Source organism: Meles meles, chromosome 10 (genome assembly GCF_922984935.1).
Source record: "Meles meles chromosome 10, mMelMel3.1 paternal haplotype, whole genome shotgun sequence".
NCBI classification, from domain to species: domain Eukaryota; kingdom Metazoa; phylum Chordata; class Mammalia; order Carnivora; family Mustelidae; genus Meles; species Meles meles.
In genome coordinates, this window is record NC_060075.1 from 76,948,952 (window position 1) to 76,964,947 (window position 15,996).

Here is a 15,996-nt window from a genome sequence, read left to right on the forward strand (position 1 = left end):
TTTTTATCAAAAAGGACAGCTAACACCTCAAAACAAGGCAAAAAGCATTTCCCTTTAAATATTTGAACAACTCATTCTAAAAATAATCCTTTCAAGAATTATTTCTACCCCACCCAACTGTCTAAGAAACAAGAGTAACAACTAGATTATTAATGCTTAAATTTCTACTCAGGAGAATACCATAACCTTAATGCAACGCTGTTATTGCACAGGAGATGATTATTGTGTAACCTTGGTTTTGATTTCATTAATTTACGATTTTTAGGTTTGGTCTATGAGATTTTGATACTACTTTTATTTTCAAAGCCTTAATAGCCTTAATATATAGTATCTTTCATAATTAAACTAAATTATTAGTGATAATAAGAAGAAATAAATTTTTCGTTTCATGGAGTTCATCTCAAACATCTAATAATTAATAATGATTTCACAGCCCATCTTTAGAAATATCCCTAAACCATCGTATTGCTATAAAAGAATTCAGTAAGTATCTATCAAATAATTATGTGGCATGATAGAAGTGTGAGTTAATGATATGGCAATAATCATTTTGTAGTACATAAGTATATCAAATCAACATGGACGTCTTAAACTTACACTGTATATCAATCATATCTAAGTCAAGTTGGGAAAAAAACAAAAGAACTAAACAAAACAAAAAAATGTACCATAATAAACGTCCAGATTTTCTCAAAATCCAAGATGCCAAATATTGTATCAGGACATGGAAATTAAGAGTCCAGATATATGATTTCTTTATCTGTGAAGCTAATTTCCTCTATCAAAACTGGTTTATAGTTGTCACTCTCTTCTTCTCTTTCACAAATATGCTTTAGGAGGTAGAAAATGTACAGTGATTTAGCAGCGTCTAAGGCAGTGTGGCCCAATAGAAGGTATGCATCTGTGCTGTGCAATTTGATAACCATTAGCCACACATGTCTACTGAACACCTAAAATGTGATATGGCAAGTGAAGAAGTGATTTAGCAATTTTACCTACTCTTAATGAATATTAAATAACATAGTGGCATGTGGTTAGTGGCCACTGTATTAAACAGTACATGTTTAAGGTATTGAAATTATTGAATATTTTCATTTATAAATACTTTTGAAATGGAGAAAAGTGGTTTCTTTAACAGAAGCTATCAACAGAGGATTTTATAGGAATGCCTGTTGTCCTAATATGAATCTTTTTTCTATCACTCTAAAAAATATAATAAAGTCCTATTTTTCACATGACACAGCATAGTCATCTCTTCAGTGAATACAACCTAAGAAAACCAGCACTGGTATAGCCTGCCCTTAAAAGACAATTGAGCGATCATTAGTTACATATGTTAATTAAAACAAAGAAATAAAATGAGGTAAGAGTAAAAATGCTATAGGAATTTCATGGTTAGATTTTCCTTCAGATTAAATGGTCAGGGAAAAGTCTGTGGAGAGAATGAAATCTCAAGTATTAAAAGTGTAAGAAACAGAAATGATTCAGAGAAAAGATGTTCTAGGTATAATGTGAAGCCTGAAAAGATAAACCAAAAACATATGTTTAGCTGATGAATGGCATTTTCCTGAGAAGACAAAAAGGAAGAAATAAAATAGTTGAAGACTTTAGAAAGGAATGAATCTTCATTCTATCTTTATTTCTAATCTTTAGGTGACTGTTTTAAATACATATTTTAAAATCAAAAGGACATTTAAACCTGGTTGTTTTGAAGTCTCTCAGAGCTGTAGAGATGTATTCAGATAAATGTTTTTCCATGAGTGCTACTCTGATCCAGGCTCTACCCTAAAAGGAAGAAAAAGAATAAAATGTGAAAAAAAAATTACAAGTTAAAAAATATTTTGCCCACTGTGTCATCAAAAATATAAGCATTTTAATATGTAAAGAACTCCGTCAAATAATACATTTGATAAAGGCTAAAATATATTTAAGTAGATAAGAACAGGTAAATTTTGATTACATATAGTATACCTTTGTATCTCTAGAGATACAGGATACAGAGATATACAGGATATAATACTAACTTTCTATCTCTGAAGAGACATAACTATTAATATTGGGTCAGAGACTTGTTTTCATAACTCTCTACCTCAATGCCCAAATCAACATGCTGATTAAAATGAGTCCCCTAATGAAACATGAACAGTCTATTCTCTTTTAAAAAAATAATCACTGCCATACCACTTAAGAAAATTTCCCACCCATTTTTCCAGAGGGAGGTTTTAGATAACTAATAACCAAATTTCATTATTTATCATGCATCCAAATCATGAATTACTGAGTTTGCACCCAGGACATTCTAAAAACTATTACTGAATATTAAGCCAGAAAAAAACTAACACACGGCAAAATTACTCAGAACCATATTCTAGCAAAAAATCACAGAAACAGACAATTATGACTAAATGTGAGTAATTTTACTTTTTTTTTTTTTTTTTTAAGATTTTATTTATTTATTTGACAGAGAGAGATCACAAGTAGACAGAGAGGCAGGCAGAGAGAGAGAGGGAAGCAGGCTCGCTGCTGAGCAGAGAGCCTGATGCGGGACTCGATCCCAGGACCCTGAGATCATGACCTGAGCTGAAGGCAGCGGCTTAACCCACTGAGCCACCCAGGCACCCAGTAATTTTACTTTTGAAAGAAGTAATATCATTCAATATTTGAGTAGCCAGTTAATTATTTTTTAGTAATCCAAAGCATTTCTCCTGGACTCTTTGTTTAGAATGAAAGAATATAAGAAGCCATATTTGGAAGAAGAATTTTAAAATTTGATTACTTTCATTTTCCCTCAGCCCTCCCACAAATCTCCAGAAAATCCATGAAGATTAATGAGATAGAAAAATCAAAACACTGCAACGACAGTTGAGAATAAAAGTGACACTAATCAATATATATGATGGTCAACTACCCATCTGGAGATAAAAAGCATTCTTTAGAAATGTCTACAACTCTAATGAATTCAACCAAACTTCTGGATAGGAAGGATCAAAAAGCAGTCAATCTAGACAATGGTAAAACCCGACCAACTAGAAGTAACAGTATTGTTGGGAAATAAAGGAATGATAAGGGTGTGATTAGCATGACAGTCAATTTGCCCATCAAGCTCAAAACCCCTTTTAGCTTGACAGTGCTCAGTCCATTGTTTCTGCAGAATAAGCCTTGAGGAACCTACAATTAGCTGTGGCTGACCTAACAGGAAGGAAGCGGCAAGCCATTGGTCAGCAATCCCAAGTGTCTCCCTTGAAATTTCCTTTGAAAGACAAGGAAGCTGGCAGTGGTGGCTTGAATCAAAAGGCTAAGATTTCACCAGAGCAGAAGCTGGGAGAGTTGCTCTCCAGAGAAAGTTAGACACAGGAGACTGTGCTGTTGCTAGATAAGAAATGTGGGGAAAGTCCTGCTTCCTGATTTATTAATTTCAATCCATGCAAAAGTGGGCTGCACCTAATTTCCTGTCCTTGGATGTTTATGGAATTCATTATTACACTGTAATAATACACTGTGCCAATTTTAAGGTTTCTTTTCTTTCAACAAAAAAAACTTTCACTAGAACAGAAGACAAACAGATATAAATGTTGTTGGAACGAACACGTGGGGAACATGTTCCCCACCAAGTGGGGAAGTCGAAAAACCAGGTTTATGATTTTAGACTTTATCAGTTGGATAATGGTGAACCACTTAAGGTTTGTTTTGTTTTTCCTCCAGAGACACAAATGTTCATTTCGTTGTCACTGAAGGTTTTCGACTGATAAACAAATAAATAAATAAATAAATAGTAGTCAACACTTCTTAAGGTTGTAATTAATATATGCTTGGCTCTGTTTTAAGATACATTAAGATATTTATATCCATTAAGATATTTAATCTTCCTGGGGTGCCTGGGTGTCTCAGTCAGTTAAGTGTCGAACTCCTGATTTTGGGCCCAGGTCAGGATCTCAGGGTTGTAAGACTGAGGCCTCTTTGGGCCCCGTGCTCATCGGGGAGTCTGTTTGAGAGTCTCATTCTCCTTCTGCCCCTCTGCCTCCTCACATTCTTGCTCTCTCTCAAATAAAGAAGGAAATCTTTAAAAAAAAAAAAAAAAAAGATATTTAACCCTCCCAAGAATTGTGTGAGTTACGTTACAATACTATCCCTACTTTTCTCTATAAGGAAACAAAAAAATAGACAAATCAAGAACATAGGAAACATCTCACCACCAAACCAACCAACCTAATTGAATAAAAACCTAGATACTCTATATTCCTTTCTGTTTCAGGGGACAAACTGTAATCATGTAAGAGAACAAAAAGACAAATTACAGAATCGGCAGATATCTGCATTACATGCATCTGACAAAAGACTGATTTATCAAATACAAATAATTCTTACAAATCCATAAAAATAAATAAAAAATGGGGCCTGCAAGGGGAACACTTCAACTACAGATTCAATTTCTTTAGTGGATATCAGAATATCCAGATGTTTTCTTCCTTTTTATGTTAGTTTTAGAATTTTTTTCAAAGAATTTGTCCACTTCATCTACAGTTTAAATTGTATAGGTATGAAGTATTCATAATATCATTTTAGGATTTTTAAAGCCTATAGGGTCTATGGGGTTGATTGGGCTCTTCTTTATTCCTGATACTGGTAATTTATAATCTCTCTTTTTCTCTTTATGAATGCTTCTTGCTGGAAGCTTCTCAATTATATTAATCTTTTTAAAACGACCAAGTTTTTGTTTAGTTGATTTTCTCCTAGTGTACATTTTTTTCATTTAATTCAATTTTTGCTTTTCGTTATTTCTTTTCTTCTTTTGGAGTATGTATTTTTTAATAGGTTTTTAGATGAAAACTTTGATCACTGATTTTTAGCCTTTATTCTCTTTTCATATACATAAGAGTCTATATTTAAGCTTATTTTCCTCTAACCACAAGTTTTTACATGTTATATTTTCATTATCACTACTCTCCACCTATTTTCCAATTTCAACTGTAATTTCTTCTTTCACCCATGAGTTATTAAGAAGTCCTTCTCAATGTTGACTCACATAAGCATTTTCTAGTTTTCTTTTTGTTATTAATTATAGCTTAATTCCTTTGTGGTTAGATAACACACTTTAGATGATTTCAATCTGAAATTCAAGGAGATGAATTATAAAGTCAGCCAATGATCAATTTTTGTGTAGGTTCTATGTTTGACATGAATGAATATTTTATAGTTTCCTATCTATACTTTATTACATATAAAGTATATTATGTTATACCCTGTGTTATATTATATAATTTATATATATATATTAAATACTGGAATATATACTCCAGTTCTCTGGTACTACTAGTCTTTATTTATACTTTCTACTACAATTACTTAAAAGTTCATTATCTTCATCTCCCATAGGTCTGTTTCACTTGTCTTTTTTATATTTCTTAGTTTTGGTCATTTGATCTTGTTTCCTGATATTTGTAGTGGGTTTTGATCGAATACTGGACATTGTATATAAAATTCTGTAGCTGCAGTAATACTATCTTTCCTTAGAATAGATTAAATTTTCTTCAAATAGGCAAGGAGTATACTTGAAAATCACTCTGCACTATTTAAGGGCACCATTTTAGGTCTTTTTTGGGCTGGTCTTCACCTGAATTTCCCTTACTCCCAAGGGAAGAGATCTCAAATAAAAAAGAGATCCCTGGAGTATTTTACAGGGTCCCTCCAACTTGTTTGACCTTGAACTCTAACCTCTGACTCTCCAGAACAAGAGTAGGAAATCTTTAATCAGCTTTTTTAGCCTCCTATCTGCTGCTTTCAGCTTGATTTATGAAACTTCTGCTCTATGCTTAAGGTGCCTAAGTGCTGGCAAACAGTTCACAGGAAAACTGCATGTACAACCCCAGACGCGTATGTTTGCTCTTCTCTCAGTGTATTCAGTCCTGGTTTCACTGGCAGTTCCCAGATCCCTCTTCTGTTTCTCTAGCCCACTGAAACTAAAAGAACCCTAAAACTCTCTGATTAGCCTCTATACCAACAAAGTGAACAGACAAATGCCCATAGGCTAAAAGCCAAAGTGAACTTAGGGCTCACCTCAAGTACCATCCTTCTCTCCAATATTGTGGCCACTGAAGTCCTCATGCCTTGGTTGTTTTCTTAGCTCTTAAATTTGTTGCTCTGCGTATTTTATCCAAACTTTACAGCTGTTCTTGGCAGAAGGGTTGCTCCAATATAAGCTATTCTATTATCACTAGAAGCAGAAACTGGTTCATTTCTCACCTCCAAGATCATCTGGTTTTTTTGACTCTAGTTTTACCCTTCTAATATGACTCTCTCTCCTTCCCTGTGCACGCTTCGTACTGCAGTCAGTGGATTTTTTGAAAAGTAAATTAGACTATAGTACTCTATTGTTTAAAAAAATTAAAAGAAAGGGAGCCTCAAGTTGCACCTCATTGAATTTAGAATAATATCTAAACTGCTAATATACCTTGTTGCCTCTGCTCACTATTTGCACAGTACCTTTCTTCCCATAATTCACATCCTGGCTCAAATGTTGTTGCCTCACACAAGCCTTCCCTACCCACACTATCTAAGAGAGTGCTTCCTTCCACCACTCTGATCTCTTTCTAATCTCTTAACCTGTTCCATTTTTTCATGGCCCCTGAAATTATATTATGTATGTGATATGTATATATAAAATATGACACACGTAATATTTGTTCTCTGCCATCCTTTTCACCAATACCACTGTATCATCAGTATTTATAATAGTTTCTAGCACACAGTAGGTCCTCAATATATATTTGTTGACTACCTGGAGGAAACTCAAGAAGATAAGTAACTTGCTCATTGCTAGCAGTCTAATGACCAGTGACAAGTGGGGAAAAGGAATGATGTGAGGAAAATGGCATTTTATAATGACTCATATGAAGTTAGTATTTAAAATGGAGAGTGTATAAAATAAATGGGCAGAATCAGACAGAATATGTCTGGTTTCTGCTTGGGAAACTGTTTCTTTATTTTTAAAGCTGCCCAAGTATGTCTGACATTCTTCCAGGTTTGGAACCATCACAACAAAAGTCTAGAGGTAGGAAACATCAAGTGGTGGCTTGAAGAGATAGATTTTTGAGTGACTAATAGAAAATGATCATAAAAATGGCATCTTCACAAACCTATACCATACTGTAAAGTTTTAGTATTTGATAATTCTGGTGTATATGTGATTAATAATCCCCTGTGCCCAACTCAGCCTCTTTCCATAAAAAATTTGGCTAACCTGCTCTACGAAAGAGCAGGGACAAAGTCGGCTTTTATTTTATTTTTTTAAAGATTTTATTTATTTATTTGAGAGAGAGAGAGAGAGAGAGAATGAGAGGGGAGAGGTCAGAGGGAGAAGCAGACTCCCTGCCAAGCAGGGAGCCTGATGTGGGACTCCAGGATCATGACTTGAGCCAAAGGCAGTTGCTTAACCAACTGAGCCACCCAGGTGCCCCCAAAGTTGGCTTTTAAACAAAGGAAAAAGTGAACAAGAGGTTGAGACCTGAAAAGACCAGGAGGGATTAAGGATTTCTGTCCTAAGAATGTGTTAAGGACTACATTCACAGTTCTGACATGCTATAGGTGCTCAATAAAAATTTATCTGGTGGAAAGATGCATGAATATATAAATGGCTGATGGACCAGCATACTCAGAAATTGGTCTAATACGTTGACAAGAACAGAACGAATGTACAGGGTAAGCAACCACAAACTAAGAAAGCCTAACTCAGCCACAAACAAGAGCTATTTTTAAAAACAAAGAAAAATTGGGGTGCCTGGGTGGCTCAGTGGGTTAAAGCCTCTGACTTCAGCTCAGGTCATGATCCCAGGGTCCTAGGATGGAGCCCGGCATCGGGCTCTCTGCTCAGCAGGGAGCCTGCTTCCCCCTCTCTCTCTGCCTGCCTCTCTGCCTACTTGTGATCTCTGTCTGTCAAATAAATAAATAAAATCTTAAAAAAAAAAAAAAAGAAAAAGAAAACACTTTGTAAGATATGCAGGAAGGCAAGAAAAACCTCAAGAACAGCACAGAGTTCATATTTCGGAGTCAGAACCAACAACAAAAATGAAAGGAGAAAAGGGATTTCTTGAGCTTGAAGTCAGTGGGAATACTAAGAAAACTCAATGGAAATATCTGCAAGATAAATAACAGTAGTAAATAAGGATCCAATTAGGGGAGTTTCTGTCAGAAATAATATATTACGCTTACAGGTAATCAGCCCAGTAGCAGGTGAGAAAGGTGAGTATGTTCAGAAGGGAGGGAAATAAATGCCTGCTGAGATGAAGTTAGTTTTCTAATAGTGCTAATTCTAATCTGAAAACTAAATAAAAAAATCCCATGGGGCACCTGGGTGGCTCAGTTGGTTAAATGTCTGCATTTGGCTCAGGTCATGATCTCAGGGTCCTGGGATCAAGACCCACATTGGGCTCCCTTCTCAGTGGCGGGCCTGCTTCTTTCCTTCTCCCTGCTCATACTCTCTCCCTCAAATAAATAAATAAAATGAAGGAGAAGGAGAAGAAAGGAGGAGGAGAAGGAGAAGACCAGGAGAAGGAGGAGGAACAGACAAGAGGAGGAGGAGGAGGAAGAAAGAAAGAAATCCCATATACAGAAATCCCATTCCCAGAACCTTTGTATATTGTAGAAAGAATAGCTGCCAAGGTATCTGAGATGTCAGATGGAAAGATTACAGACATGATCATCAGTTCAAATCTTCTATTCCATTGTTAGGCTTTGTTTAAGCCCCGGAAAATAGGTTCAACTGGTAATGGACTGAGCAAAGAGAAGGACTGTCAGCATTTCACAGATCTCAGCTTAGTGATTATCAGATCTCCCATGGTAGCAAGTTTATGATATGAATCTAAGTTGTACAGTAGTTCTATGACATGGACAATCCTGATTCAATCAAAACTAAATTTAAAGTATGTTTCTATACTGAATTAGTCATTCTCCATAAAGGTACCTTGTCGTCCACTGCTTAAAACATCATCCACATAGCCCTAAAGGTATAATTAAAGGTATTCTCCTTCTTACAAAGAATTCAGAAATGAAAATCTGTTTGGGTCCCAAGTGTACAGCTTTGCACATTATTTAACAGGTGAATTTGGTGCTGTGGTTCTGTTTTCACAAGTGTTAAGGCTGGATGAGATGGATACTACATAGGCTAGCAGTCATTCTAGAAAGCAGCTCAAAGGCTAATAAACAAACCGTCTGAGGTATTTGCTTAATCCTTCAATCCTGACAGTTGCCAGGTGTGATTTATCGGGTAGATTAAGTACTTTGTTCTGCCCACTGTAATGAATAAAGACAGTAGTAATCTTTTCATGCACTCTTTTCCCAGCATCACCAGGCAAATCATAGATCTCTCTTTCCCCACTAAATGGAATCTGTTTGAGGCCTGAGCAAAACAAAGATAGATGGTAGGATTTGGAACATGATTGTTCTGTGATATTTTCATACTCAGCACTGGTTTTGTACAGAATAAGTATTAACAGAATAAGTATTAACAGCATCTTGCTACATGGGGCTTATTCCTTAGAGTTTCATTAAGAAAGATGGCAGCTGGGGTTTGCATTTCTGCACTCCACCCAGGTCAAAATGTTACATTTCTAATGTTTGTTAACTTCTCAATTACCTCTTGTATTTTGGTATGTGCTAGTTCTATAAATATATTTTCTTCTATGTGGAAGGGGCTTAGAATACAATTGTCATATTAATTGTTCCTTCTTTTAATTTGAAAATAAGAAACTAAAGTTTATGTGCCACCTGGGGTACTTTCTATTTGTATAGACGATTCACTCAAATTATATCTTACCTTTTAACCTTAACCTACAGAAATCAAATATTATTCTTAAGCCATAAGAAAAACATGAAAGGAAAAAAGATACAAATGCAATGAAGATGGAAAGTGGAATTCAGATTGCACATTTTTTTTTAAAGATTTTTATTTATTTATTTAACAAAACAGAGATCACAAGTAGGCAGAGAAGTAGGCAGAGAAGAGGAAGGGAAGCAGGTGAGGAAGGTGCCCTGCTGAGCAGAGCACCATGATGATGATGATGATGATGATGATGATGATGATGATGCGGGGCTCAATCCCAGGACCCTGTGATCATGACCCAAGTGGAAGGCAGAGGCTTTAACCCACTGAGCCACCCAGGCGCCCCTGAACATTTTTTGAACCTGTAGTCAATCAATTAGAAAGTAAATAAATGCATAAAGTCAAGAATTTGAGAAAACAGAGGCCAAAGGACTACTAAGACAACATTATGGCTAAGAAGAAAGCTATTAATATAAAAAACAAGATTTCAACTTTTAAAAGAAAAAATATTTTAAAACTCTAGCTATAATTGACCTAAAAATGAAGGCATTTATCTTGAAAAATGTATGTCAGAGAGGAGAACTGATTCAATCTAAAAAAGCTAGAAGTCACTGAAACAGAAAGATAACCACTTCTCAGACAGCCCCCTGGCTGGAATGGCAGAAGGCAGTGTAGGAAGGAGTAGCAATTTTAGACAGTGAACTTTATGGCTTTAGTCTTCATAAGGTGACAAAAATCATAGCTATCAACTTTACCCAAATTTGGGGTGCCTGGGTGGCTCAATGGGTTAAGCCTCTGCCTTCAGCTCAGGTCATGATCCCAGGGTCTGGGATCGAGCTCCGCATTGGGCTCCCTGCTGAGCAGGGAGCCTGCTTCCCCCTCTCTCTCTGCCTGCCTCTCTGCCTACTTGTAATCTCTGTCAAATAAATAAATAAAATCTTTAAAAAAAAAAAAAACTTTACCCCAATTTTAAAATGTTTAACTATGTTTCTAATCATCTCATTAAGTTTAAATATTATAAATCGCATTTTTTAAAAATTAGCTTTTGTTTTACAAAATATTTAATTTCAATATAACTTTATAGTAATGAAAATTACTAACCAGTAATTTTCCAGAAGAAAAAATATCCTAAATAAAAATAGATGCAGGAACAATAAACTCGGAAACTATACTTTTGAAAGATGATTATTATACTTTCATTTATTATAGACACGTAATTTATAAGTTTGTAACTATTTTATATATTTATTTGAGAAAGAGAGAGCACAAACAGGAGGAGCAGAGGAAGAAGCAGGCTCCCCGTTAAGCAAGGAGCCCGATGATGGGAGACTTGATCTTGGACCCTGGGATCATGATCTGAGCTGAAGGCAGACACTTAACCGTCTGAGCCATCCAGGTGCCCTTATTCTGTAATTCTTAAGTGCCAAAAATAATAAGGAACCTAGTATGACAATCCAATAAAAAAATTAAAGTCCTCAACCAAAGCCGATACAGCTTATATGAACAGCTCAGACTTTTTATAATCTTAAAAACTACTGAGGACTCCAAAGTGCTTTCAGGTGGGTTATATTTATTCATATTTACTGTATTACAAGTCAAAACTGGGAACTTCAGGTAATTAAAAAAGTAAATAAACCCATTATATGTTGACATAAATAACATATTTTATGAAAAATAACTATCTTTTCCTAAACAAAAGTATTAGTGACAAAAGTGGGTCTGTTTTACATTTCTTTAAGTTTTTTTAAATGTATGGCTTAGGGGAGCCTGGGTGGCTCAGTTGGTTAAGCGACTCCCTTCAGCTAAGGTCATGATCCTGGAGTCCCGGGATAGGGTTCCGCATCAGGCTCCCTGCTTGGCAGGGAGTCTGCTTCTCTCTCTGACCCTCCCCCTTTTCATGCTCTCCCTCTCTCACTCACTCTCTCTCAAATAAATAAAATCTTAAAAAAAATAAATGTATGGCTTAATGAAAGAGAACTAGGGATCTGCTGATGCATTTAATCTGTTACAATGTGTTGTTTTAGTTGAAGCATCTGACAGCTATCTAGCCTCAGACAGATACATAGTTGCAAATGGGAATCTTTTATAGTCTTTTTCAGAGAATTGTGGATATTCTCCTTTAATTCTACATTAAAACTCAGTAACTGATAATTTCTAAAAGGCTAATTGCAACATGGAAAATATATAACCATATCAATGAACTTTTCATATTGCAGTTCATTAAATCCATTAGGTCTGAATAGATCTTTTACCCATGCATATTTTATAATTCCATGCATTGATCATTGGAAATTATGAGTTTTGCCAGTTTACCAAATGCTAATACTTTTCATTAAACAATTAAAAATATATATATGCTAATATCAACATCATTGTTATCAGGAAAGTCTGTAAGTACAGGGAAACTATTAGGCTTAAGATGGTGATAATAAGTTTTCTAAGATTCTAAATTTTACTCAGAAGTTTTAATTTTACCATTGGCAACCAATGCTGTCAGCTGCTTCCCTGGAATTAACAGGCTCACTTTGTTCATTTTTATTGAAGAAAATTCTACCAAATGTCCAAGTCTAAAAAACTATCACTTGTATGCTTTTCTTTTAAGTAAAAATAGTATTACATGGCAAAAGTTTCTAATTTAGCTCACAAATCAAACTATATGAGTACTTCTACTTGTGACAACCATCGTATTTCAGAATGCTGCAAATGCATTATGCATAATTTCCATTTTTTTACTCAGGATATTAAAAAGAGAGGCACTCAAAGGTTGAAACTTAATAAAATTAATAATGTTTACTGCACCATCATGGACCTTTTTAAGAGGAACTGGCTTTTCTTTTTTTTTTTTTTCTTTTTTTGACAGGGTACAGTGGAAAAAACTCAGTGTTTAGTAGGAGTTAGATGCCACTGCCTTGATTCATGGTAAGGAACTAGCTATTTTGCCACCATTGTTTCTGTATCAGCAGTGCAAGTGTCAACACAGTGCAAAAGGCAAATAACACCTTGGTACTACATGAAAATACTTTTGACATTATGAACCCTCAGGGTTCTTCAGGACACTGAGAACCACTGGTTTGGGTAACTCAAGAAATGTAGAAACTTCACAGAATAGGAAATATTTTATTGTGCTTCTCAAAAAAGAATTCATAGTGACTAACTTCAAACCTTCTTGCTATTCATAAGGCAACAAGGAAGATTCAAGAACATTCTAAATAACTACATGCAACTAAAAAAAAAAAAACAAACAAACCTACAAAAGATTTTTGACATGATCAAGTGCTTAATCCCAACCAAGAAAAAAAAATTTATATAGCAAAGAGCTCAAATTTTTCTATTTCATTCAAAAACTGCTGGGGATCAGATTATACACATGGCATATTATTATTTATGTCTTACCTTAGCTCTAGAAGAACTGACATTTTCCATATTTTCAATGCTGCAGATACAATTCTGTGAAACTTTCCGGCAAGCCACTCTGATATAGTCCCAGAAGCTACGAGGACTTTCATAACCAAACCAGGTTACTTGACCTTCAGGAGACAAATTGTAATACAAAATAAAAGAAAACTAGACTAGAACATTCCAAATGCAAGAATAAAATTTTGAAAAATAAAAGACAGCCTAGTGTGTCAGAGCGAAAAGGGCGCTGACCCAAGAGGCAAAAAGCCTTCAATCTAGTCTTGATTTCCTTTAACTAGTTGTGGTACTGTGAGCAATTTATTTAATGGATGGGGATCATAGTTTTGTCAACGACAAAATCAAACGAATGAAAGAAAAAGGGACCGGACACTAAAAAAATCTCTTGGAGTTTAATATTCCATTATTCTAAGGCCGTCTTTTAGACAGGTCCCAGAAAACCCTCTTTATGGTTCTAGTTAACCATTAATTCATATGTAAAAGGTTGTATTCTAAAGATTTCTCTACTTAGAGAAACAGAAAAAATAATAACACAACACTTTTCCTCCTCTTCATGAGGAAACTTCCAAGAAATGAAACAATGTTGTTGTCTATCTTCTAAGTAAACATGATGAATTAGAATCCTGTGTTCACTGATCACACATAATCTACCGAACCATTCTCATCTATAAAGCCGTAAAGTTCCTCTCATTCACGGGCTCTCTACTAGTTGGCAGCACATGAAAGGTCCTTCAGGCATTTACCATTACAATTTTTCAGATTCAGGTAATTATATTTCTACTCATGAACAAATGTTCTCTTACATGTTATCTTACATCAGTATTAATATTTCTATACGGGACTCTGAGTGGTGGGTTCATGGGCAAGATTTTGTACTCTGAGCATTTTAAAGTAGGATATAAGAGACATCTCAATTCTTTCTTTAGTTTTCATGAATGATTAGTCTTACCTAGGGAAGTTGTTTAATCTTAAAATAGAAAGATATGCTTTACATTTTAAACTGGGTTTCCTTAATTACTTATGTTAAATCTTCCTGTACCCAATAATCGCTTCTCTGTAGAAACATCAAAAGTATTCTGTCAACAAGCACCATTTTAGGAGTGATGTCTCAAATGATAGCTCAGTGGTTTCCAACCACAGCAGCCTCTAATAACTGAGCTGCTTTTTAAAAAATACCCATGCCTGCGCTCCACCCCAAGGTAAATAATCAAAATCTTTAAGGGCGGGCCCAGGCATAGGTATTTTTTAAAAAGATCCCCCTGGCATTTCTAATAATGTATTCATGCGTAATTAACCAATAGAAACTGTACATATCATGATAGGTAACTCTTATTCATTATTCAGGATGTTTTAAAGTCCTTTTCTTCTTGTAATCCATGTATGATCTCCATAGTGGGTCAATTCCTCCCTATGCACTGACACAGCACCTTGTGCTTGTTTATCCTTGCAACTGTTTACTTGATTATCTTACATATTAGGTGGTAAAATCGGTAAGGTGGGGATTGTGTCTTATTTGACTTCAAATCAATCTCCAACACTTAATGCTTGGCTCATAGTAGGCATTCAGTAAATATTTGTTAAACAAATCAAATGGCAAATCAACACAAAACATCATCTTAATTGCAATACACATAAAATTTGAATTTTAAAAATATATCTTCTTATAGAAACAGTTCAATAACAATCTGGTATTAAGAAATGTGTATCTTAGATTTCAAATGTCAAACATTCCAGACAAACATATCTTTGTCTTTATAAATAAAAATACAAAAGCATCTCAAATCCTTATTCAACTTAATGTCTCTAAACTCAATGTTTCTTTAAAAATCAGATCTTACTACCTACAAATATGTATAGTAATAATAAAAATAAATGAAAATAATAATAAACTACCTACAAATATGTATAGAAATACCTAATCTCCCTTCTTCCTCTCAATCTCTCCCTGTCACTTTCCTTTGCCTCCTTCGTTCTTCGAGTTAAAAAAGTTTCTGGTACAGTACCTCAATATAATTTGTCTTTAGGACAATTTTCATGTCATCAATTTGTCAGCCATTTGGAGAGGAGGTAGGATGCCTACTGGTTAAGAATGTGAGTTTTGAATCAGGGTGATCTGAATTAGATCACTTTCTAGCTATGCGATCCTGAGCAAATGAGTTAACTTCACTCTGTCAATCTGGGTTTCTTCTATAAATTGACAATAATGACAGTACCTACCTGATAATATTGTTGAGATAATTAGATGAGATAATCTATGTACAGCAATTAGTTTATAGCCTGGTACAGATGTTAACAATTATTACCACTGTTACCACTATTGTCATATAAATAGTTAAGGGACCAAAGCTCCCCTGTACTATAAACAAAGTGGGAATGGGACGCAAAATTAAAATTTCCCCTTTACTTGCTCAGAATCTAGAAAAATGTTTAAAATTTATTCCCTAATGCAACCTTTTCCCATATCAACAATTTCAAATTTATCTCCCTAAGATATTTCTAGCCTCAAGTAATTTTCTTTGGCTTTTATTAAGACCATTCCATAATTGAAAATGAGAGGTATAGCCAGACTTCTATCAAGAAAGGATCTTAAAGGGAACATCATAAGTTTTCTTCGTTGATTTTATTTTAAATCTTCTCATGAGTTTGACATGGCTAAGAAAAATAATTTATGAGAAGTTTTAAAATAAAGCTGTCCAGAAAACCACAAAAGAATATAACAAAGCCCTATTTTGGAGGAGAGGAATCAAAGATAGCAAAAAAACAAAATC

The 15,996-nt window shown here is 34.9% G+C and overlaps 1 protein-coding gene across 8 annotated transcripts in view; it reads right to left on the reverse strand.

Annotated features, from left to right (window-relative positions):
• RUNDC3B (RUN domain containing 3B) overlaps positions 1 to 15,996 on the reverse strand; it is a 135,086-nt gene that overhangs the window by 67,065 nt on the left and 52,025 nt on the right. For all 8 annotated transcript variants that reach the window (XM_046020538.1, XM_046020535.1, XM_046020537.1 and 5 more), the window contains 2 exons: positions 13,208 to 13,341; positions 1,700 to 1,785 (listed from right to left, as the gene is read on the reverse strand). In XM_046020538.1, coding sequence (XP_045876494.1) covers positions 1,700 to 1,785; positions 13,208 to 13,341 — 220 coding nt within the window. The remainder of the gene's footprint in view (positions 1 to 1,699; positions 1,786 to 13,207; positions 13,342 to 15,996) is intronic.